A 26,486-nucleotide genomic window follows, 5' to 3' on the forward strand; every position below is an offset into this window, starting at 1 on the left:
AGCTGAGCCTGATCCCGCCCTCACTTTATGTCCACACACTTTGCTTTCCAGCAGAAATCACTGGATGGTGATCAGAGGCAGGAATCCTGGATGATTTCCCACTCCTTCATTCAGAAGCGCTGAGATCATGTGCAGCGCTCAGACCACTGCTCCAACTGACACCAGAGAGTTCAGCACAGATGTGGATCCAGGAATCCCTCTCTATAGCTCTATAGTTCAGCTACTCATTTGTCTTAACTAGCTGAACTATCGGGAAGAATCACCAAAATTCCTTGTAAAAGAAACCAAGCATTCAAAGTTAAGCCAAGTCCTGACCAGCCCTCCAAAACCTTCACAATGCAACGGTGTGTGCTGGAATTTAGACCTTCTTGGAGAACTATAGTTATTGGGCCAGGAGAAACAGAAGACTTGGAAGGCTAAATTGGGCCATGTAGTGCCCATTTTTTAGGCTACACGGCCACATAAGGATTGAAAATGATGTCCAAGATACACTAGCACACTTTCAATGGAAAGTGTATTGGCCGCCATCTTGGTAAAGGGGTTTGTGTCCACAAAGCTGACGACTGCCGGCAACAGGTAGATCAAGATCCGAATCACTGTGCAATGCTGATTTCACCCTAGTGCCGTCATTTTCGAACTCCACACTCCAGCCAATGCCTAATCTTAACCTCACACAGCTGAACACGCGCTGAAGAGAATGAAGGACCCCCACCCCCCATTTATTTAAATGGATCATGAACTACTTACAGGTTAGTTGCTGGATTATTTATTCTGGCTGCTGGTGTTTTTGGAGCTTTCCTGTACTTGGCTACAATTTGAATACTCTACAGTCTGGCTGAAGTTGTTTTTTGGTCATTTAAAATCTTGTGTAGAAAAAAATTGCTTCCAGACATGGGTAGTCTGGTAGGGGTTCCTCTGAGAATTGAGCATGACTGGGGTAATGAAGAAAAGCCCTGCGGAACAGGACAGGCTGCTAGAAGAGGGAGGAGGAGGGAGGAGGGAGGAGGAGCAGGGGGAGAAAGGCTCTCAGCAGGAGGCCATATCTGCCAAGGGTCTTCAGGGAGCAATTCTCTTCCCTCAACTTCAGCGAAGACAAATGCTTGAGACGTCTTTGCTTCACAAAAGAGGTTGTGACTGAAATTTCCAACTGCTGCAGGCACAACTGCAAACTCAAAGTAGGGCAAGGACAGCATTGCCTGCGGTTGTCAAGGTCACTGTGGTTCTTAACCTTTATGCGTCTGGTTCATTCCAGGCTGCTGCTGGAGACATAAGCAATATCTCGCAGTTTGCAGTGCACTGCTGTATAAGGTGGGGGGTAGGGTTGCTGAGGCTCTCTATACAAAGAGCGACAGCTTCGTCTCATTCCCTCTTGCCAGAGACAAGCAGGTGAAGTGAGCACGAGGCTTTGCTCAGATTGCTGGCTTCCCCATGATGCAGGGCGCCATTGACTGCTCGCACATTGTGTTCTGTGCGCCTAATGTCAATTTGGCCATTTATATGAACCGACAGGGATTCTACTTCCTCAATGTGCAGCTGGAGTGCGACCACAGGCAACGCATCATGCAGGTGAATGCCCGGTATCCTCGCAACAGTCACCATCCCGTCATTCTGAGCCAGTCCTCTGTTACACCTGTAATTGAACCCCCACAGCAGGGAGAAATTTAGAACTCAGCAGAGGAGGACAAAGGGTTTGATTAGGGCAGGGAAAATGGAGTACGAGAAGAAGCTTGCAGGGAACATTAAGGCGGATTGCAAAAGTTTCTATAGGTATGTAAAGAGAAAAAGGTTAGTAAAGACAAACGTAGGTCCCCTGCAGTCAGAATCAGGTGAAGTCATAACGGGGAACAAAGAAATGGCAGACCAATTGAACAAGTACTTTGGTTCAGTATTCACTAAGGAGGACACAAACAACCTTCCGGATATAAAAGTGGTCAGAGGGTCTATTAAGGAGGAGGAACTGAGGGAAATCTTTATTAGTCGGGAAATTGTGTTGGGGAAATTGATGGGATTGAAGGCCGATAAATCCCCAGGGCCTGATGGACTGCATCCCAGAGTACTTAAGGAGGTGGCCTTGGAAATAGCGGATGCATTGACAGTCATTTTCCAACATTCCATTGACTCTGGATCAGTTCCTATCGAGTGGAGGGTAGCCAATGTAACCCCACTTTTTAAAAAAGGAGGGAGAGAGAAAGCAGGGAATTATAGACCGGTCAGCCTGACCTCAGTAGTGGGTAAAATGATGGAATCAATTATTAAGGATGTCATAGTAGCGCATTTGGAAAATGGTGACATGATAGGTCCAAGTCAGCATGGATTTGTGAAAGGGAGATCATGCTTGACAAATCTTCTGGAATTTTTTGAGGATGTTTCCAATAAAGTGGACAAAGGAGTACCAGTTGATGTGGTATATTTGGACTTTCAGAAGGCTTTCGACAAGGTCCCACACAGGAGATTAATGTGCAAAGTTAAAGCACATGGGATTGGGGGTAGTGTGCTGACGTGGATTGAGAACTGGTTGTCAGACAGGAAGCAAAGAGTAGGAGTAAATGGGTACTTTTCGGAATGGCAGGCAGTGACTAGTGGGGTACCGCAGGGTTCTGTGCTGGGGCCCCAGCTGTTTACATTGTACATTAATGATTTAGACGAGGGGATTAAATGTAGTATCTCCAAATTTGCGGATGACACTAAGTTGGGTGGCAGTGTGAGCTGCGAGGAGGATGCTATGAGGCTACAGAGTGACTTTGATAGGTTAGGTGAGTGGGCAAATGCGTGGCAGATGAAGTATAATGTGGATAAATGTGAGGTTATCCACTTTGGTGGTAAAAACAGAGAGACAGACTATTATCTGAATGGTGACAGATTAGGAAAAGGGAAGGTGCAACGAGACCTGGGTGTCATGGTACATCAGTCATTGAAGGTTGGCATGCAGGTACAGCAGGCGGTTAAGAAAGCAAATGGCATGTTGGCCTTCATAGCGAGGGGATTTGAGTACAGGGGCAGGGAGGTGTTGCTACAGTTGTACAGGGCCTTGGTGAGGCCACACCTGGAGTATTGTGTACAGTTTTGGTCTCCTAACTTGAGGAAGGACATTCTTGCTATTGAGGGAGTGCAGCGAAGATTCACCAGACTGATTCCCGGGATGGTGGGACTGACCTATCAAGAAAGACTGGATCAACTGGGCTTGTATTCACTGGAGTTCAGAAGAGTGAGAGGGGACCTCATAGAAACGTTTAAAATTCTGACGGGTTTGGACAGGTTGGATGCAGGAAGAATGTTCCCAATGTTGGGGAAGTCCAGAACCAGGGGTCACAGTCTAAGGATAAGGGGTAAGCCATTTAGGACTGAGATAAGGAGAAACTTCTTCACCCAGAGAGTGGTGAACCTGTGGAATTCTCTACCACAGGAAGTAGTTGAGGCCAATTCACTAAATATATTCAAAAGGGAGTTAGATGAAGTCCTTACTACTCGGGGGATCAAGGGGTATGGCGTGAAAGCAGGAAGTGGGTACTGAAGTTTCATGTTCAGCCATGAACTCATTGAATGGCGGTGCAGGCTAGAAGGGCTGAATGGCCTGCTCCTGCACCTATTTCTATGTTTCTATGTTTCCTAATCCAGTCATAATAAGCATTTCATTTACTTTCCCTTGCTGCGATAATGAAATGAGTGCATACAATGCAAGGCCCAACCTCGGAACTTTCATCTTCTTCATCTTTAAAGAATGGCAGAGAACAAAGGGTGACACAGGATCTAAACAGCTCAAGCTGCAGAGGCGTCAAGTGGTGTGGAACATCAGGTGGAAGAAAGTTACCTGTCTTGTGTGAGTTTGTCAGTAATAGTCTCTGTGATCAGGCTGCAGTCCTTCTCCAGCTGGTTCAGGGTGTTCTGTACAGTCTCGTTAATTGTTTTCTCAATGATCTTGCACATTTCACCAATGTGATTCATGCCGTGACCAGACTGGGGAGAAACAGAAAAGGCAAATGAAGACTCGGCATTACATAAAATTACATGGAATGTACACCACAGACACTGGCCATTCGGCCCAACTAGTGTTTATGTGCCGCACGAGCCTCCGCTCCCACCCCTCTTCATCTAACCCTATCAGCACATCCTTCTATTCCCTTCTCCATCATGTCTTTATCTAGCTTCCCCTTAAATGAATCTATGCTAGTCATCTCAACCACTTTACGTGGCAGAGTTCCACATTCTAACCATTCGCTAGGTAAAGAAGTTTCTCCTGAATTTTCTATTGAATATATTAGTGACTATCTTATATTAATAGCCGATTAAATCTGAAACATCTCCACAAAGCTCAGGGCTAGAACCTCCACTTTTGTGCTTATCATCCAAAAATGGGCAATATTTCTGGCGTGGGCAGTAAATAAAGGGTTTTCAGATCGCCAGCTTCTCGTTCATTCTCAAAGCACCTAGTCTCCATTTTTGAAAATGGGCGTTGCCGCGAGTGATATGAAATGGGCGGTAGCGTTAAATCTCACTGACCTACTGCCGTAAAGTGTCACCATCCTTAGCAACGGCATGGCAACGCTTGATTCCTGCGATTCAGGAGGTCAAGGGTCATCATGACATGCGAAGAAGAGGAGACAGAGACAGAGGGAGCTCAGAGGCACTGAAAACATGTGTGGCTTTGGTGTGTGCTTGTCTGGCTGTTGTGGGAGACACGAGGGAGATTCACCAGTAGCAAAAAGCCTACTAAGCACCAAGAACATATTTGGCACCGAGTTTTTGTCCAACAAATAAGATATAGCATGGGAGGGATGGAGGAGGCCCTGGAGTTGTTAGCCAGGAACATTGGTGGCAGAGGGCTCCCAGTGGTCCCGGAGCGCGGCACTGCACCCCAAGGTGCCGCACACCCATTGCCAACCCCACGAGAGCCAGCAGCAACATCTTGCTTCTGGCTCGGAGCATGTTCCTACCTCGGGACGGTCCTCTCCCGTATCCATCCAAGCAGCGGTTCGGCTGTCGCCCACTGCCCACAATGAAGCATCGCCTGAGGAGCTCCTCGGCCAGGCGGCTTGGAGTCAGGAGGGGAAGGGGAAGGGGTAGAGGTGAGAGGAGAAGCGGGGTAGCGTTGGTTTGTACAGAAATACTGATGATTTCAGACTAATGTTCGGTTTAAATGTTTTTTATTTAATAAAACCTTGTAGCGCATTGGCTCAGATAGCTGCGCCGTTAAACGCTGGTGATTCCGTAACATCAAAGGGTATAATGACACTTAACTTCAATCAACTTAAACTTTAACTGTCACCAAAGTGATGCCCACCATTGATGTATCACCTGCACACCCAGCAGTGTGTCAGCCTTGTAAATAACACCAACGTTCTTTTAGGCAAAGCGATCATTGATGAGCTCCTGATGTAAAGCTCTTGCAGCTATCATGCCACCATGGGCCCTTTCATGCGGTCTACAGGGGGGCAGGGGCATGGCTTCAGCATCAGCCTGATTGTCTGGGCCGATGTTAGCGTCCGCCTCCTCGTCCTCCTCTTCCTCTCGCTGGTGAGGTGGACTGTCAGACTCATAGCCAAGTTGTGCAGCATGGAGCACACCACCACGAATTGAGCTACCTGCTCAGGGTGGTATTGGAGATTGCTTCCTGAGTGGTCCAGGCATCTAAAGCGCTGCTTCAGCACTCAAATGGTTTTCTCCATGATATTGCGAGTTGCTCTGTGGCTCTCGTTGTATCGCCTCTCGGCTTCGGTGTGGGTGTCACGCAGTGGGGTCATCAGCCAGGTGGCGAGGCCATATCCTTTGTCACCAATCATCCAGCATTGACCTTATGGCTGATTGCTAAACAAGTCAATACAATGCTCTCACACAGGATGTGAGCATCATCGACGCTGCTCGGAAATTGAGCATTCACTGTCAGTATAATTTGCTGGTGGTCGACAACCTGTTGGACATTCAGGGAGTGGAATCCCTTGCGGTTCCTGAAAATCTCAGCATTCTGAAAAGGTGCCCGCATCACGATGTGCATACAGTCTATTGCTCCCTGCACCTTGGGGAAATTTGCAATTCTGGAGAATCCTAGAGCCCTCTCACTCTGTGCCTCCCTGGTCATAGGGAAGCTGATCAAGTCCCTCCTGCGTGCGTACAGGGCTTCAGTGACCTGTCTAATGCAGCAATGTGTGGCATGCTGAGAAAGTCCGCAAATGTCTTCGGCTGTGGCCTGAAAAGAACCCGAGGCGTAGAACAACAGTGCCACGGTGACTTTGACCTCGACGGACAGTGCAGTACTGATGGTGCTGGCAGGCTGCAGATCTGCCCTTATCAGCTGGCATACCTCAGTGATAACCTCTTTGTGAAAGCACAGTCTCCAAAGGCAAGTGGTGTCGGGCAAGTCAAGGTAAAAATGCTTCTCCTTGTACTTGCGGGGGGTATAACGTCTGGGCCTCCTCATCAGTCTGTCACATCTTACATTGGGCACATAATGCAGTGGAGCGTTCCTTCGGCGATCTCGAGTCTGCTGCATGTAATTGGTCACCAAGAGAGTGTGAGAAAGGACAGGCCCCATTGCAGTAGCTCTCTGTTTTCCATCGATTGATCACAAACAAGGAATGTCCCAACGAAGACACCTATTCAATTCCAATCGGTCACAGTATGGTCAAGATGTTTGTAGAGATGTTCACATCAACTCCAACGACCTGCAGAGTATATCCGAACTCCGCCGAGGTTGAAGCACAGCAGCCTTTTAAAGGACGCGACGTGATGTAGAACATGGTGTCCATAACGCTGTGATTAGTTCCGGTTAGTTCCACTTTTTCTAGGCGTTTTTTGGGAGAGCGATATTGTGGGCGATATGTGTGTGAGGTGGTGAAAGTGACGCTGGGCGATCTCATGGCCGCTAGTTTCGGTAAATATGCTCTTTACGACAAAAAAAGTGGGGGGGCGGAATCATTGAATCTCGGCGTTAAATCTGTGCGGAAAGTAACGCTGGGCGATATTATGGGTGTTGATTTTGCCCATTCTGTTGATTCCGCTCAAAAAAGTGGGCGGGCGGTAATATTTTTTCCCGCGTTAAGCACATGGGGAAAGTAACGCTCGGCGATAAGTTTCCTAGAAATGCCCGTCAGTTTCCATTTTGTGCCAAAATAGGCAATATATAGGCATTATACGTCATTCCAGCGGTAAAATGGGCATTAAGTTAAGCAGGCAAAACAAGTAGAGGTTCTAGACCTCAGTCTTCACCGTCAATGGACAACTTTGCCTTGTGCAGATGCTCCAGGATATGCATTTTTGCTCAGAGCTGCTTTTGCCACTTTGGGTGAAAGTGGGTTTGTTAGTAATACAGTACAATTGTAAACACTTGGCTTTGGCCATGGAAGGAATCTGCTGAGTTGACCATTTAGTGTAAAACAGCTTCTGCTCAGCTCATCCATTAGTAGCTTTTTACTTCTGGCTTTTGGAAATATTGTGCCCCAGAAAATTCCAGATAAGTGTATTTCTGTGTCTAACTCCTACACACAGTGTACTCCAGCTTCAGGGTTGCAACAAATCACAAGTCCTCATCTGATTCATTGTGCTTTGAAGCAAGAGTCGCTAGCTGTTTTTAAAACACACGCACTGAAATTAAAGATCATCTCTTAGAATGCCAGTGAGGCTGTGAAAAGTGGGTCTGAACAATCTGGGCTGAAATCTACTCCAGACTGATGGGATTAAAGTCTCCCTTCTCAGACAGCTGCAAGAGCCCCGAGTAAAACGAGTATGGGGTAACCTTGGCCCAGTTGCAAATCCATAGCACTAAAAGTGCCATGGTTCAGCTCATTACTTGGGTAATCTCACTCAGAGAGGCAATAGGGACAGCGAGAGAATGGAAGCTACTCCTGAGAGACTCAAAGAGGCTATTTAAAAAAGACTGATTAAAGCTTTCAACAGCGATGCATAGGGAGTGGAACACAAGCATACTGAAAATGATCCGTCACATCTTTCATACGCAGCAAGGGAAAGCTGAAGAAACACGAGTCGATTTTACTTTAACTCGCTCCCAGTGTATATTTTGAAACAAATTACATCTATCAACAAGATATATTTTGACATAAGCAACCTTTAACATATCAGTATTAAATGTCTGATAACCACATCTTACATCTGGGTTTATGGGAGGGACAGTCAGAGATATACCTCATGTACATATTAATTTTAATATACACTATAATTTACTCACAAATTTAAATCTCCTTGTGAGCCTGAATGATCTATGTATGACAGAAATTCAGCCTTTAATAGTACTTCACCTCACCATTGTTCCTTCTCTTCTGCAGTGCATTCTGGTTAGGATGACAGTGCTGTCGCCATTTTATGCTGTGTGACTGAACTGCACAACTTGTGTTAGGATTTTGCCTTGAAACTTTATTTTTTTTAACATTTTCACAAGCAGCGCTAGTTCAAATCATTTCAATGAAGGGTATGTTTATCAGTAGTTCTGAAATCTTTCTCTCCCTTTTTGACAATTGGGTAACATTCCTATAATGTATTTGGATATTATTAAGTTTGACTATCTCTATGTACAGATTCTTTGGCTATCAATACTGACCAGTAGCTGAAGTAAGTCTGAGATATATTGAAAGCAGCAAGGTTGAAACCATTTTATTTCTTTAATTAGCTCTGGATTGATTGGTTGTTAATTTATGGCAAACACAGCTCTTCCCCTTTAAGAACTCTACACTTCAGAATGAATGTACTGACGCAAATGAGCCGGGTAGGATTTGAAATTGGATCCAATGTGAAGGATCAAAAATAGGACTTTGGACTAAGTTACTTGTGAACCTAATGATCACAAGCTTCTCTAATTATTTATTTTTACATATAAATATATATGATGGTCTTGAAACTCTGTGGTGGTTATCTGATCTCCTGAGGTAACTTCGGTGGAAGAACAACAGAATTATCCCCCCCTCCCCGCCCCTCCTCCCAGATAAACAGCATCCACGGTAGTTTGCAGCTATTTCCATGGCGTTTCTGCCGATTGCCTGCCAAGGTTTTAGGGCTGATGTTTTTTTCTTGCGTCCTTAATCTGAGTGCTGAGGGACATCAGCATCAAGGTCAGGTATGTCATGGGTTAGCAACAGAGTTAATCCTACACCGCCTCATCTAGCACTCCCAGACTGGATGATGCACAGCTTAAATGTAAAACTCTTTGAGGTGGAAATTCGGTCTGTCGCCGTCTCTGTTCACACCCCAGCAATCATTTCAGCTTAAAGCGCCCCGCCGGGACATTCGGTGCGGGGTTTGCAGGGGCGCGGAACAGTACCTCCCGGGAGAGGCGAGCCGGCGTGCAACGCCCCGGTCGCGACATCATTCTTAAATTGATTTTCTGGGGGACCTGTAGCGCCCCCTAATGGGACCGCCTGGGAAAGCGGGCAGTCCGGGCTGTACCGGCTGCAGTGAGGGAAGAAATGTTCACCTGAGGTAAGTGTGATTGTGTTTTTGAAAATTTTTGCGATCTACGTTTATGTGGCGTCAGTAACGTATTGGGAATGTGTTTGGTGTTTGTGGTGCCGATTTTTTTTTTTCCTCAGGGAAGCCTCTCTAGGGGCGCTCCGAGGCCGGCTCTCCAGCTCGGGATTTTCAGTTGCTCAGCTGGCCTAGCGCCCTAAGACAGGTATGGAACACCTCCCTTAGCGCTCCACTCCACACTCAGGGCCCAGCTGCTGAATTTTGGGGCTACAGACACAAACCATTTCCTGGCACAAAATTTACCGCCCCAGCACCATTAGTGTCCAAATTCGCCCCCAACCGAATTTCCACCCCTTTCTACCTGAATGACCTCAATTATGTCAGTGCATTCATTCTGGACTGCAGGGTTCCTAATGGGGAATAGGTGTGTTTGCCACAAATTAACAGCTAATCAGTACAGAGCTAGTTAAAATAATATGATTTTAGTCTATTTTAGTAGCACTTGCTGCTATTTATAAGATACTTCCAAGCTTTACCTTCATTCTATACTTGATATCATAACGTTTGATGGGCTATACAGAAGGAGCTTTACTCTGATTCCAACCCATGCAATAAGTGACCTGCCAGCGCTGGTTGAAAAATATTTGATTCCCCAGCATTTGGTGACAGCAAAAATTCCAAGTGAGAATAAAGTCGATTTTGAAAACGCACACTGCAGCTTTAAATCTCACCTTGTCTTACAGTGCATTTCTTTCATCAGCGACATGTGAGGTGACGTGATTAACAGCCTGCCAACCTCGTGCTGCCACCACCGCAAGAGGCAGGAGTTGGCTACCAAGAGTTATTGCCTATGCAACAGAAGCGTCCGAGAGATTGAAGCAGATAGTAAATCCAGGCTGCGAGATGTCGCCACGCAAAGATTAATTGGTGGAAGAGCAGACTGAACTGAAGCCTGACAGGTTTATGTGGGCTGCCCATAGTCTCTGCAGATTGGAGCTGGTATTCACACTGCAACAAGGCAAGATGTTGTATGAATTTTCAAAGGAGTAATCTCACTACCCGAACCCACTTCTACAGAGGGAGTCGTATCATTAGGAATCTCTCTTAAAAAATGTATTTCATCATAAGGGACCCCTTTTACAATCGGAATCTCATCATTAGAGACCCTTTTAACAAAAGGAACCTCATCATTAGAACCCTTTGTTAAACAACGAGCTTCAACATCAGGGTCCCCAGTTTGAAATGGAGATCTCATAAGAACATAAGAATTAGGAACAGGAGTAGGCCATCTAGCCCCTCGAGCCTGCTCCGCCATTCAACAAGATCATGGCTGATCTGGCCGTGGACTCTCACCATCAGGATCCATTATAAACTGGGAACCTTGCCATCATGATGCCATTTTTAAGGAGGGAATTTTACTATCAGGGCTATTTTAAAAATCAGTTACCAAGAACCCTGATCAACATTAATCATCTGCCATTTTCTCCTATCCACTTCAATCAATATTTGAATGTTTCAGTTTAAATAGTGAGCGCTGATGACATCATCAGGGCATGTTGCAGTCTGGAAAGAGTTATTGACCTTCAAACTGGAAGAGAGCTGAATTAGGACACACAGCTGAGGGTGAATCATTGGTGAGTTCATGCCTGCATCTCCAGTAAAATCAGCCCAGCTACATCAGGTTCAATAACTCCTTCAGGCCAGTACCCCATTCCACTTTAAAATAGTTTGGGATCTTATCCCAGCTGCCTGGTGTAATACATAGGAGCAGGAGTGGGCCATTTAGCTCCACAAGCCTCTTCCGCCATTTTATTAGATCATGGGATTAGATTATTAAATCTATTGTGTTCCTAACACAGATGTGGCTGCACACAGGGAGGTTAAAGTAACAGTGACCTCAGTCTTTAATCCCTTGGGACTTCAGGGGATGAGCTCACTGGTGGCGGAACATGGGAGTGCATGCTTTACAGATGCAAACAAAATCATTAGATCATTTACCCTCCTTTGCTTGCTCCATATCCCGTGAAACCCTTTCCTAACAAAAATCTATTTATGTCAGCACAATAAAGCACAGAGGAATGAAAATTGGATGGCATGTTGTCATCGCACAATTCTGAAGTATTTCCTAGTGACTGGCTCAAGAGTGGGTTTGGCAGAGGGGTGGGAGAACGTCACTCGTCCACCCTCTCAGCTTCACTTGGTGCTTGGTCGAACTAAACAAGAATAGGCAAAACCTACATATTAATAAAAGATGTACAGACCCTCTTCAAAAACAATGAAAAGCTGACAGTGACATGATAAAAGGAGCGAGGAAGCATTCCTGCTCTTCCTGGGCCACTATCTACATGTGCAAAGCATGTCTCATTGAATCCTATGGGAATTAAACAGCAAACAATCTCAAGTCTGATTACTGCTTTCCTGTAATTGGTGAGTTTCTCAGCAATTCCAAGATTTATATGAATGTAAAATTCCCATAATGTCCCAATGAGAGTTCTTACTGGTCTGCAAACTGAACTAGGTTGAGGATGCAGATTGTCACATTGTTAAACAGCTTACCTCTTGTGGGTTTGGGTGCGTGGGCGGTGGGAGTTTCAACCAAGTGTTTACCTTCTGGGGTTAATGGTTGGTGCACCGGCTGTGCTACTTGAGTTAGGACTGTAGATGTTTGGAATCACGAGAGTGGTCAACTTTGAATTGTGAATGTAGAAGGTGGGGAATTAGACAGTATTCACTGTATGAGGGGGTACAGACATTACTCACTGTGAGAGGGGGGTATAGACAGTACTCACTGTGTGAGGGGGGTATGAGACAGTACTCACTGTGTGTGAGGTGGGGATGTAGATAGTACTCACTGTGTGAGGGGGGTATAGACAGTACTCACTGTGTGTGAGGTGGGGATGTAGATAGTACTCACTGTGTGAGGGGGGTATAGACAGTACTCACTGTGTGTGAGGTGGGGATGTAGACAGTACTCACTGTGTGAGGTGGGTATAGACAGTACTCACTGTGTGAGGGGGGTATAGACAGTACTCACTGTATGAGGGGGGTATAGACAGTACTCACTGTGTGTGAGGTGGGGATGTAGACAGTACTCACTGTGTGAGGGGGGTATAGACAGTACTCACTGTGTGAGGGGGGTATAGACAGTACTCACTGTGTGAGGGGGGTATAGACAGTACTCACTGTGTGAGGGGGGTATAGACAGTACTCACTGTGTGAGGGGGGTATAGACAGTACTCACTGTGTGTGAGGTGGGTATAGACAGTACTCACTGTGTGTGAGGTGGGGATGTAGATAGTACTCACTGTGTGAGGGGGGTATAGACAGTACTCACTGTGTGTGAGGTGGGTATAGACAGTCCTCACTGTGTGAGGGGGGTATAGACAGTACTCACTGTGTGTGAGGTGGGGATGTAGACAGTACTCACTGTGTGTTAGGTGGGGATGTAGACAGTACTCACTGTGTGAGGGGGGTATAGACAGTACTCACTGTGTGTGAGGTGGGGGTATAGACAGTACTCACTGTGTGAGGGGCTATAGACAGTACTCACTGTGTGAGGGGGGTATAGACAGTACTCACTGTGTGTGAGGTGGGGATGTAGACAGTACTCACTGTGTGAGGGGGGTATAGACAGTACTCACTGTGTGAGGGGGGTATAGACAGTACTCACTGTATGAGGGGGGTATAGACAGTACTCACTGTGTGAGGGGGGTATAGACAGTACTCACTGTGTGAGGGGGGTATAGACAGTACTCACTGTGTGTGAGGTGGGGATGTAGATAGTACTCACTGTGTGAGGGGGGTATAGACAGTACTCACTGTGTGTGAGGTGGGGATGTAGACAGTACTCACTGTGTGTGAGGTGGGGATGTAGACAGTACTCACTGTGTGAGGGGGGTATAGACAGTACTCACTGTGTGTGAGGTGGGGATGTAGACAGTACTCACTGTGTGAGGGGGGTATAGACAGTACTCACTGTGTGAGGGGCTATAGACAGTACTCACTGTGTGAGGGGGGTATAGACAGTACTCACTGTGTGTGAGGTGGGGATGTAGACAGTACTCACTGTGTGAGGGGGGTATAGACAGTACTCACTGTGTGTGAGGTGGGGATGTAGACAGTACTCACTGTGTGAGGGGGGTATAGACAGTACTCACTGTGTGTGAGGTGGGGATGTAGATAGTACTCACTGTGTGAGGGGGGTATAGACAGTACTCACTGTGTGTGAGGTGGGGATGTAGATAGTACTCACTGTGTGAGGGGGGTATAGACAGTACTCACTGTGTGTGAGGTGGGGATGTAGACAGTACTCACTGTGTGTGAGGTGGGGATGTAGACAGTACTCACTGTGTGAGGGGGGTATAGACAGTACTCACTGTGTGTGAGGTGGGGATGTAGACAGTACTCACTGTGTGAGGGGGGTATAGACAGTACTCACTGTGTGAGGGGCTATAGACAGTACTCACTGTGTGAGGGGGGTATAGACAGTACTCACTGTGTGTGAGGTGGGGATGTAGACAGTACTCACTGTGTGAGGGGGGTATAGACAGTACTCACTGTGTGAGGGGCTATAGACAGTACTCACTGTGTGAGGGGGGTATAGACAGTACTCACTGTGTGTGAGATGGGGATGTAGACAGTACTCACTGTGTGTGAGATGGGGATGTAGACAGTACTCACTGTGTGAGTGGGGTATAGACAGTACTCACTGTGTGTGAGGTGGGGATGTAGATAGTACTCACTGTGTGAGGGGGGTATAGACAGTACTCACTGTATGAGGGGGGTATAGACAGTACTCACTGTGTGTGAGGTGGGTATAGACAGTACTCACTGTGAGGGGGTGTATAGACAGTACTCACTGTGTTTGAGGTGGGGATGTAGACAGTCTGCAGTTCAAAGCCACATTTGTTGAGCCCAGATCGCCGACATAACTCTTGTACTATCTGCATCAACACTTTCTAAAATCAATCAAATAAAACCATTAGCTAATGAAAACATCAATTTAACGTTCAACAGACAAATGCATCCGGTTCCTACTTGGTATTGGGATATTGGGAACATCAACAGGATAATATTGAAATGGAATATGATGTTTTCTTTTCATTATTATTATCCAACTGGCAAGTTAAGGTCATTCACTTTGGTCGGAAGAATAGAAAAACAGAATATTTTTTAAATGGTGAGAAACTTTTAAATGTTGGTGTTCAGAGAGATTTGGGTGTCCTAGTACAAGAAACACAAGTTAGCACGCAGGTACAGCAAGCAATAAGGAAGGCAAATGGCATGTTGGCCATAACTGCAAGGGGGTTAGAGTACAAGAGTAAGGAAATCTTGCTACAACTGTACAGGGCCTTGGTGAGACCACACCTGGAGTACTGGGTACAGTTTTGGTCTCCTTATCTAAGGAAGGATATACTTGGCTTATAGGCGGTACAGTGGAGGTTCACTGGGATGAGAGAGTTGTGTTATGATGAGAGATTGGGTAGATTGGGCCTATACTCTCTGGAGTTTAGAAGACTGAGAGGTGATCTCATTGAAATATACAAGATTCTGAAGGGGATTGACAGGGTAGTTGCAGAGAGGATGTTTCCCCTGGCTGGAGTATCTGGAACTAGGGGGCACAATCTCAGGATAAAGGGTAGGCCAGTTAAGACTGAGATGAGGAGGAATTTTTTCTCTCAGAGAGTTGTGAATCTTTGGAATTCTCTTCCCCAGAGGATTGTGGTTGCTGAGTCTCTGAATATCTTCAAGGCTGTAATAGAGAGATTCTTGGAGTCTAGGGGAATAAAGGGATATGAAGATTGGGCAGGAAAGTGAAGTTGAGGTTGATGATCAGCCATAATCTTATTAAATGGCGGAGCAGGCTCGAGGGGCCACAGGGCCTACTCCTGCTCCTATTTCTTATGTTCTTAAGCTCTAGTAATAACTGTGACAGAACATGGGAACTTATGATGTATGGTCGCATGATAGGTACCCATGGTAAAAAGTGTTATGCATATATAGATGTTTCTGTGAGCTAACAGGAGTGAGACATTCTGAATTCAGTCACAGGCACGAGCTGTGAAACATCTGGAAATGGCTGCCGCTTGTTTCACACTTGGTTTATTCAAGGAATTCAAACATGACAGCAGGATCTTTGTGATGTTTAAATTTATTTAAATTGAACACAGTGTTCCTTGCCATCTCTACCACCAACACTCCCCTCCCACCTTCACCGCATCATTGCATTAGAGACCAATTCCTTCCCCACTATTTCTGTATTCCAGAATGTAGATAGCTCTTTCTGTTTCCCGCTATCTTTGTGTAGCAGACACAATACTTCCCAGCCCACCCGCTCTGCATCCTCAGACAGCCTGAGCTGCACAGCAAGGGAGATTAAAGTGCTACTGGTCTCACTGCACAGAGAGACATTATTTTTACTTTCCTCAGCTCACTGGGTAACTAAGCAAAATTAACCAGTTGGTCTGAATCACAACACTGCGCTCAGTCCACAAGGCGATTACAATGCTCAGCATGATTCAGGCAACCGTGAATCCTCAAGCTGACTGCGCTAATTGAGAGCACAATTGGTGTTTGTACATTCTGATCAGAATACTCTGCATCATTATTTTAGGACCGACATTCTTCACTTTTTTTCTCCAGTATTCCTTCTCCCTCCTTCTCTCCTGAAGGGTAGTTTCATGGCTGATGGTCAGTTTGGTCACCCTCTGCTATTTCACCCCACTAGCCATTCTTCACTAGCAAACCTAAGCAATGACCACTGTCAGGCTATTCTTCAGTGGAAAGCACCCCAGTATTATCCTGCCCTCACCCGACATTCACACACGTGCATTTCCAGCTGAGGTCACAAGAATATAAGAAATAGGAGCAGGAGTCGGCCATTCGGCCCCTTCAACCTGCTCCGCCATTCAATAAGATCATGGCTGATCTGATCTTGGCCTCAACTTCACTTTCCTGCCTGTTCTCCATAATTTTTGACACCCCTGTAGTTTAAGAATCTGTCTATCTCAGCCTTGAATATATTCAATGACCGCGGACATTGCTCCAAACCTGAGGTAGGGCAATTTACAAAATGGCGGCCCCTCCGCACCGCCCCGTGGCCGCCACTTTCAGACGGCCAGTGGCCTTATTGGGAGGGGCAATTTCGGCACCTTTGTGTCCTCCACACAACTTGCTTTCCCACCTATCTTTGTATCATCAGTAAATTTGGCTACATTACACTCGGTCTCTTCATCCAAGTCATTAATATTGATTGTAAATATTTGAAGACCCAGCACTGATCCCTGCGGCACCCCACTAGTTACAGTTTGCCAACCTGAAAATGACCAACCTGAAATTATCCACTCTCTGTTTCCTGTTAGTCAGCCATTCCTCTATCCATGCTAATATATTACCCCCCACCCCGTGAATTTTTATCTTGTGTAGAATTGTTGCCTCCCACATCCGTGCCCATCTTTTCCAGAACTCCATGTTTGAATCCCTCCAATCCGGTTTTCGCCCCTGCCACATTACGAACCGGCTCTCATCAAAGTCACAAATGACATCCTTTGTGACTGTGACAAAGGTAAACTATCCCTCCTTGTCCACCTGGACCGGTCTGTAGCCATTGACACAGTTGACCACTCCATCCTCCTCCAACACCTCTCCACCATCATCCAGCTGGGTGGGACTGCACTCGCCTGGTTCCATTCTTATCTATCTAATCATATCCAGAAAACCTCCTGCAACGGCTTCTCTTCCCGCCCACACATTGTTACCTCTGGTGTCCCCCCAGGATCTATCCTTGGCCCCCTCCTATTTCTCATCTACATGTTGCCCCTTGGTGATATTATCCGAAAACACGGAATCAGTTTCCACATGTATGCTGGCGACACCCAGCTCTACCTCACCACCATTTCTCTCGACCCCTCAATGGTCTCTAAATTGCCAGACCGCTTGTCCGACATCCAGTACTGGATGAGCAAAAATTTATCCAATTAAATATTGGGAAGACCGAAGGCATTGTCTTTGGTCCCCGCCACAAACTGCGTTCCCTAGCCATTGACTTCATCCCTCTCCCTAACATCTATCTGAGGCTAAACCAGGATGCTCGCAACCTAGGCGTCATATTTGACCCTGAAATGAGCTTCTGGCCACATATTCGCTGCATAACTAAAATCACCTATTTCCACCTCCGTAACATTGCCTGCCTCCGCCCATGTCTCAGCTCTTCTGTTGCTGAAACCCTCATCCAAGCCTTTGTTACCTCTAGACTTGACTATTCCAACGCACTGCGGGCTGGCCTCCCACATTCTACCCTACATAAACTTGAGGTCATCCAAAACTCGCACCAAGTCCCGCTCACCCATCATCCCTGTGCTCACAGACCTACATTGTCTTCCAGTTAAGCAACGCCTCGATTTCAAAATTATCATCCTTTTTTACAAATCACTCCATGGCCTCTCCCCTCCCTATCTCTGTAATCTTTTTCAGCCTCACAACCCCACGAGATGTCTGCGCTCCTCAAATTCTGCCCTCTTGAGCATCCCTAATTATAACTGCTCAACCATCGGTGACCGTGCCTTCAGCTGCTTGGGTCCTAAGCTCTGGGACTCCCTCCCTAAACCACTCCGCCTGTCTACCTCTCTTTCCTCATTTAAGACACTCCTTAAAACCTACCTCTTTAATCAAGATTTTGGTCATCTGCCGTAATTTCTTCTTATGTGGCTCGGTTTATCTGTTTTGGCTTATAATGGTCCTGTGAAGTGCCTTGGGACATTTTACCACATTAAAGGTGCTATATAAATAAAACTTGTTGGTGTTGTTGTATTAAACTTATATGTGATGCCTTATCGAATGCCTTTTAGAAATCCAAATATATTACATCTGCTGCTTCCCATTTTTCCACCCTGCTCGTTACATCCTCAAAGAATTTTAATAAATTTGTCAAACACGATTTCCCTTTCATAAAACCATGTTGACCCTGCTTGATTGTATAATGATTTTCTAAATGTCCTGCTACTACTTCCTTAATAATGGATTCCAGCATTTTTCCAATGGTCTATAGTTTCCTGCTTTCTGTCTCTCTTCTTTCTTGAATAGGGGCGTTACATTTGCAGTTTTCCAATCTGCTGAGACCTTTCCAGAATCTAGGGAATTTTGGTAGATTACAACCAATGCAGCCACTATCTCTGCAGCCACTTATTTTATGACCCTAGGTTGCAGACCATCAGGTCCAGGGGACTTGTCCACCTTTAGTCCTATTGGTTTGCCTAGTACTTTTTCTCGAGTGATAATGATTGTTTTAATTTCCTCCCTCCCTTTTGCCCCCTGATTTTCTACTATTATTGGGATGCTTTTAGCATCTTCTACCTTGAAGACAGATACAAAATATTTGTTCAAAGTCTCTGCCATTGTTTCCCATTATTAATTGCCCAGTCTCATCCTCTAAAGGACCAATATTTACTTTAGCTACTCTCTCCCTTTTTATATATCTGTAGAAGCTCTTACTGTCTGTTTTTATATTTCTTGCTTGTTTACTCTCATAATCTATTTTCTCCCACGTTATTATTTTTTTAGTCATCCTTTGCTGGTTTCTAAAATGTTCCTAATCTTCTGGCCTACCACGAATCTTCGCAACATTGTATGCCTTTTCTTTCAATTTGATACCATCCGTAACTTCCTTAGTTAACCACGGATGGTTCATCCTTCTCGTAGAGTCTTTCTTTCTCAATGGAATATATCTTTGTTGAGAATTATGAAATATCTCCTTAAATGTCTGCCACTGCTTATCCACCATCTTACCTTGTAATCTATTTTCCCAGTCCACTTTAGCCAATTCTGTCTTCATACCTTTGTAATTGCCTTTATTTAGGTTTAAGACACTAGTTTCAGACCCATGTTTCTCACCCTCAAAGTGAACGTGAAATTCAATCATATTATGATCACTCTTCCCTAGAAGATCCTTTACTATGAGATCATTAATTAATCCTGTCTCAGTACAGATTACCAAATCTAAAATAGCCTGTTCCCTGGCTGGTTCCATAACTTATTGTTCTAAGAAACTCTCCTGAATACACTCTATGGGCCCAAGTTTCCACAAGAAAAAAAACGGGCGCCCCTCCGAGCTGGGCGCCCGTTTTTCGCGCCTAAAACGGTGCCTAAAAAAATCCTCGGTATTCACCACCTACTTACAGGTCCTCTGGCCCTCGGCGCAGCCAGCACGAGCTGTGGGGGGCGGAGCCAGGTCCCTGCACTGAAAACAGTGCCGGGACCTCTGCACATGCGCGCTACAGTGGGCACGCAAGTGCAGTAGCTCCAGGCGCCGAACTGTGTGGGAGGGGCCCGAAGCACGCAGCCCCTAGCCCTGGCCCAATGGCCTCACTGGGGCTGCGTGAATGAGGCTCCTCCCACGGCCAGCTCCTGCTCCCTGCCCGACCAGACCCGACACCCGCTCCCCCCCCCCCGCCCCGACCCGAGACCCGACACCCGCTCCCCCCCCCCGCCCCGACACCCGCTCCCCCCCCCCCCGCCCCGACCCGAGACCCGACACTCGCTCCCCCCCCCCCCCGACAAGACACCCCTTCCCCCCGACCCGAGACCTGACACCCGCTCCCCCCACCCCGACCCGGCACCCGCTCCCCGACACCCGCTCCCCCCCCGCCCCGACCCGAGACCCGACCCCCGCTCCCCCCCCGCCCCGTCCCGAGACCCGCTCCCCTCCGACTGACCCGACCCGCGCTCCTGTTCTCCGACCCGACGCCCCCCGCTCTCTCTCTCTCTCCCTCCCCCCTCCCCCTCCCCTCCCCCTCCCCCTCCCTCTCTCCCTCCCTCCCCCTCTCTCTCTCTCCCTCTTCCTCCCTCCCCCTCTCTCTCTCCCCCTCTTTCTCTCTCCCTCTCTCTCTCTCTTCCTCCCTCTCTCTCCCTCTCCTCTCTCTCCCTCCCTCCCCCCCCTCTCTCTCTCTCTTCCTCTCCCCCCTCTCTCTCTCCCTCCCTCCCTCTCTCTCTCCCTCCCGCCCCCCCCCCCCCCACTCTCTCTCTCTCTCTCCCCCTCCTGCTCAGCGGCACGAACGGCTGCAGAATTCTCCCTGGCTGAAGCACTTTCACACAGGTAGGAAGATGGTTTATTTAATCTTTTCTTGGCTTATAAATGTTTATTCAGGTTGGATTTATTTGTATAATATTTGTAGAAGTATAAATAAGGATTTATTGTCGAATTTAATGAGTTCCCTCCCCCCCTCCTCCCCCCCACCTCGTTCTGGACGCCTAATTTGTAACCTGCGCCTGATTTTTTAATGTGTAGAACAGGTTTTTTCAGTTCTACAAAAATCTTCACTGTTTCCATTCTACTTTAGTTTGGAGTACATTTTCACTGTGGAAACTTTCAAATCAGGCGTCAGTGGCCGGACACGCCCCCTTTTGAAGAAAAAATTCTGTTCCAAAATAGAACTGTTCTACCTGACTAGAACTGCAGAAAAAAAAATGTGGAGAATTGCGATTTCTAAAATAGTCCGTTCTCCACCAGTTGCTCCTAAAAATTAGGCGCGAACCATGTGGAAACTTGGGCCCTATGAACTTATCCTCAGGGCTACCTTTGCCAATTTAATGTGTCCAATCTATATGAAGATTAAAGTCACCCATGATTATTGCAGTACCTTTCTTACAAACCCCCATTATTTCTTGATTTATACTCTGTCCTACAGTGTAGCGACTGTTAGGGGGCCTGTAGACTACTCCCACCAGTGACTTCTTTCCCTTGCGGTCACCGGATAGCAATCAGGATGGGGAACTTTGGCCAAGTTTCAATCTCCCAAGTCCAAGGGTGCTGAGGCTTAATTGTACTGCTCTTCTGCTAGTCCGCCCAAGACCAGCTAACTCATCAGAGTGTGAGAATCAAGACCGTCCTACCCCCTTGTGCTCACTGACCTACATTGGCTCCCGGTCCGGCAACGCCTCAATTTTCAAATCTTCAGATGTGTTCAAAACCACCCATGGACTTACCCCTCCCTATTTCTGTAACCTCCTCCAACCCTCCAAGATCTCTGCGCTCCACCAATTCTGGTCGCTTCCGCATCCTTGATGTTCATCGCTTCACCATTGGCGGCCGTGCCTTCAGCTGCATCGGCTCTAAGCTTGGGAATTCCTTCCCTAAACCTCTCCGCCTCTCTATCTCTCTCTTCTCCTTTAAGTCACTCCTTAAAACCTACCTCTTTCACCAAGCTTTTGGTCACCTGTCCTAATATCTACTTCCGTGGCATGGTGTCAGAATTTGTCTGATAACGTTCCTGTGAGCGCCTTGGTACGCTTTTACTACGTTAAAGGCGCCATATAAATGCAAGTTGTTGTTACATGCTGTCTTTGCCAAGTAAGCTATCAGGGTGCTCTCCACCAATGTTAAACTACACATGTGTCTCACATATCACTGAGGAATTACCGCTTTAAATGAGTGAACCCTTTAGTATCACATTCAAATACATATGTCTGGGAACTGAGAGAGATTTTACTGGTCAACATGCTTGTGGAGTTATTAAAACAACATTTTTACATTTGTATGTTAAATGTATGTTCTATATAATATGGAAGTGCACCTCCACAATCTGTATCAATGCAATCAATCAATGCAGAATACAAGCAGTGACCCTTCACTCATCATTTCTCCTGCTAGTGGAATCCTCAACCAGACTGTACTATTGCATAGGAACAGGGGTAGCCTTTCAACTCCTCGAGCCTGATCCACTATTCAACGAGATCATTTGATCTATACCTCAGTCCCATTTACCCACCATTGTTCCATATCCCTTGATACTTGTACCGAACAAAGATCTGTCGATCTCAGTCTTGAAAATTTTAATTGACCCAACATCCATGGCCTCTTTGGGGGAGCAAAGTCTTACCCTGGGATAAATAAACAATGAATTTCGAACAAAACAACTCAAATAAGTGCCCTGAAACTCCACAGGGGTCTCCCGCAGTAACTTTGTCAGGAGACCTGTGAACGTCCCAGAGAAGCCCTGTAAATGGCTGAAAATGGCCAAGTATGCCGTTTATCACTGAAGATATGGTGGGAGACCGGGAAAAGCCCCAGGCCCAAATTTAATAGGCTACCAACCTGCCTGTCCGTTGTTCCTCCAGCCTCGTCAGCCTTGCTCAGGTAGAAGTGCATCTTCTTGCCAGACGTCACATTCAGCCTCTCCACGACGTTCAATGTCCTCTTGCACAAGGCCTGACCCATGGGGTCAAAGAAAACAAAGATGAGGTCAGCTTGTTCACCTGGGCAAACAACAAGAGCGGGTTGGAATGAATCTGTGTGGATCGATGTCAGGGGCCGGAGCAATGCTCGGCCGTTTGTAACATGGTATCGCTAGGCACTGAAAATCTAACTGCAGTTTATATAATGGAATGTCTAATGTTGGGACAAGAGTAGGAGAGAGACTGAATGGAGGGTAACTGTGTTTTCAACTTCAACTCTGGAAGAAGCATAGAGCTTTACAGTACAAAAGGAGGCCGTTTAGGCCATTGCATGCGTGTTGGCTCTCTGAAAAATCTATTCGCTTTGTCTTGTCCCCTTAGTTAAAAAAATGTCCTTTTTCAAATTTTTATCTATTTCCCTTTTTAAGGTTAGTTTGGATTCTGTTTCCACTGCTGTTTCTGGTTGGGCATTCCATTTCCTAACAACCGTCTGCGCTCTTTTAGTGATGATCTTAAATGTATGCCGTCTTGTTACCGAGTCAGTGGAAATAGTTTTTCCTGATTAACCTTGACAAAATCTCTCATAATTTTGAACACCACTATAGGATCTCCTCTTAACCTTCTTTGTTCTAATGAAAAGAGCCCAAGTTTTTCAAGTCCCTCCTCATAGTTGAATCCTCTCATCCCTGGTATCATCTTAGTGAATTTCTTCTGCACCCTCTCCATGACCGTGACATCTTTCTTCACAGTAAGGGACAGAAAACAGGATACAATATTTGACCTGCAGCCTAACCAAGGATCAACATTCCCGCATGGCTGTGCAGCGGTCTGGAGGTCTCGCGCATGCCGTTCATGGGCTTTTCAATGGAAATAACTGCGTATGCGCGAAAGATTGAGTGGGCCACGCAGCCACCTAAAGAATAAATTACAGGGAACATTGCCATGGATGAGTATCGATAGTAAACCAAAACACACCACATTTTCCCACTTCAATACTCTACAGGTCTGGCTGTGTACTAAGGTTGCCAACTCTGGTTGGGTATATTCCTGGAGGTTTCATCACATGACCTCCCTCCTCAAACTGCCTACAAGACCTGTCAAAGGCCCCAGCAAAGAAAATCAAGGTCGTCACTTGTTGGAAACCTTCAAACTGAAACTCTGCCCTTGGAAAAAATTCAGCTGAGATTAAGCAAAAAGATAATCTGACCTCAGAACCTCAAGTCAAACACTCATCAGTGAGCACTTGAGGCAGCAAGGAGAAGATCATTGGGTCTTGTTGATCATATGCCTGACCACAGACTCTCAACATGGTCTATCAGGGCCGAGCGTAAACCTGGCTACTTACCAGCATCGAGGTGGTTGGCTATTGCCTGGTCCAAGGCAACCAGCTGCTGCCAGGCCCGGGATAATCCATTCAATCATTTTCACACCCACCCCCCACCCGCAAACTGAATTGCTGCCGTGTTACTATTATCTGACTTCTCCAGACTAAACCGGACTAGAACCTTACCCAGCCAAACAAACACATTATTCACATCGAAGGGGTAATTCATGTCTCCATCCACCAGTCCCGGAGTGTCTATGAACATCACGAGGCTGAACTTCCTCTGTTTGGAGCTGGAGATCTTGGTAGTGAGATAGTTGGACACCCCTGTCAATTCGAACGGAGAACACGCTAAGTCGCAGCTTACCACAAGCAAGATAGCAGCAGGCAAATTGGGTGACTGTGTTCTCTCATGGCTTCTATCCACCAACTTAACACAACTTGCCTGGACTTATAATCCAGAGAATCCAGTGAGTTCAAAGCCCACCATGGCAGTTTGAGAATTTGAATTCAGCTTTTAAATATTCAGCTTTTAAAAATCTGGAAATAAAAAGCTGATATCAGTAAAAGTGATCATGAAGCTGTTCAAATGTCGTTATAAAAAACAACTGGTTGACTTATGTCCTTTAGGGAAGGACACCTGCCGCCCTTACCCGGTCTGGCCTACACGTGACTCCAGTCCCACACCAATGTGGTTGATTGTTAACTGCCCTCTGAAGTGGCAACTAGGGATGGGCAATGAGCGCTGGCCTTGCCGGCGACTCGCACATCCCATGAATGAATTAGAAACAAAATACCCGATGTGTCCCAGGGTAGGAGGATGCACGCACTCAATCTGCAAAACATCAAGCACTGGATTTTCGGCTTTGATGATTTTGGGGCGATACAGTTTGCTGCCCGGAAATCTTTGCACCTCGGTCATCAACCTTGGGCAGCTGGGTCCTAAGTCTGGGGCGCAGCACAAAGGGAAGCGTTGTACACCTCTCTTGGACGCTAGCATGGGAAACTCCCGAGCTAAAGAGCCGGGCCGGGAGCACTCCACTGAAAAAAACCCTCAAAAACATTCCCAATACATTGCCCATGCCACCATAACATAAATTGCAAAAAAAATTAAAAGAACAAACAATCACACTGACCTTAGGACTGCATTACTTGCCTCTCTGCAGTTGGTTCCCTGCCCGATTTCCCAGGCAGTCAGTGCGCGCGCTGCGGGGCGCGCTGTGGGGCAGGAGTCAAAAAGCGCGCCAGTGTCACAAGCAGGTGCTGACCGCCCACCCAGAAGACCTCACCGCTGCCATTGCCGCCGCTCCAGGGAGCGTAGAGGACCGGACAATCGCCCACAGTGTTGCTGTTTCTTGCTGTTATTAGCACGATTTACATTTACAACATTTTTGGTAATACCGACTTGCTGCACATACAAGGAGCAGCAGCACTAGCCCAAGGTTTGCAGCAAATTTGTGACATGCTACAGAGACTGCCCGAAATGTTCTCGAGCCACTGCAGCTCCAAAACACAAACTGACCGGAGGCACCTGCAATTCTGCAGTAATAAAGGTGGCAATGTCATTACAAAGCAAGAAATATAACACCAACGATGAGACACTGCTCAGCCCGCAATACTCATATTGTTTATCGTATGCTCGTAATATATCCCCCAGTAGCCCACGATTCATTCTGCGACAAATCCAGTCCATACAGTCTCTCCCTCAAAATAAGCTCCTCTTTAACAAAATCCCCTACCGAAGCTGGGAGAATTTATTCTGAAATATAATTACCTGAGTCGGTTCTATCGTGGGTGCATTTATTTTGTGACACTAGCACGGACAAACTCGGCTTTGTATCTCATCAGAAAAGCTTCTGACTTTCTCTGTCCCTGTACAGAGACATTGCTGACAGGGTCAGAGGCCAATCAGAACTGATTAAGATGCCTTGTAGAGGAACAGAATTGAAAAGCAGAGAAGTTATGTTAAGCTTATATAGAACTTAATAGAGATGAGCGGTGACCTAATGGAGGTCTTTATCATTATGAAGGTGTTTGATAGGGTAGATGTAGAAAAGGTATTTTCACCTGTGGGGCATGCAAGACTATAAGGAGCTATAAATGTAAGATAGTCAACAATAAATCCAGTGAGGAATTCGGGAGAAACTTCTTTACCCAGAGCGTGGTTAGAATGTGGTACTTCCTACCACACGGAGTAGTTGAGGCGACCAACACAGATGCATTTAAAGGGAAGTTATGTAAATACAGGAGGTAGAAAGGAATGGAAGGATATGTTGATGGGATTAGATGAAGTAGGGTGGGAGGAGGCTCGTGTGGAGCATAAACACCGGCACAGATCTGTTGGGCCCAATGGCCTGTTTCTGTGCTGTACATTCTATCGACTTTTATCTAACCTTAGTTAGACCACACTTGTGGAGTACTGTGCACAGTTGTGGTCCCATATTACAAAAGGGATATAGATATTGGAGAAGGTGCAAAACAGATTTACAAGGTTGGTACCAGACATGAGAGGTTATAACTATCAGGAAGGACTGAACAGCCAGAGGCTCATTTCTCCAGAAAAGAGGTGAGGAGTGACCTAACAGAG

General features: G+C 46.4%; 1 protein-coding gene across 3 annotated transcripts in view; it reads right to left on the reverse strand.

Moving 5' to 3' along the window:
* Positions 1-26,486, reverse strand: part of LOC139268852 (uncharacterized) — a 227,658-nt gene that overhangs the window by 21,627 nt on the left and 179,545 nt on the right. For 2 of the 3 annotated variants that reach the window (XM_070887619.1, XM_070887621.1), the window contains exons 5-8: positions 24,086-24,226; positions 22,496-22,656; positions 14,268-14,366; positions 3,809-3,954 (exon numbers count right to left, since the gene is read on the reverse strand). In XM_070887619.1, coding sequence (XP_070743720.1) covers positions 3,809-3,954; positions 14,268-14,366; positions 22,496-22,656; positions 24,086-24,226 — 547 coding nt within the window. The remainder of the gene's footprint in view (positions 1-3,808; positions 3,955-14,267; positions 14,367-22,495; positions 22,657-24,085; positions 24,227-26,486) is intronic. The other variant, XM_070887620.1, reaches the window with a different exon arrangement.

Source organism: Pristiophorus japonicus, chromosome 8, assembly GCF_044704955.1.
Source record: "Pristiophorus japonicus isolate sPriJap1 chromosome 8, sPriJap1.hap1, whole genome shotgun sequence".
In the NCBI taxonomy this organism is placed as follows: Eukaryota; Metazoa; Chordata; class Chondrichthyes; family Pristiophoridae; genus Pristiophorus; species Pristiophorus japonicus.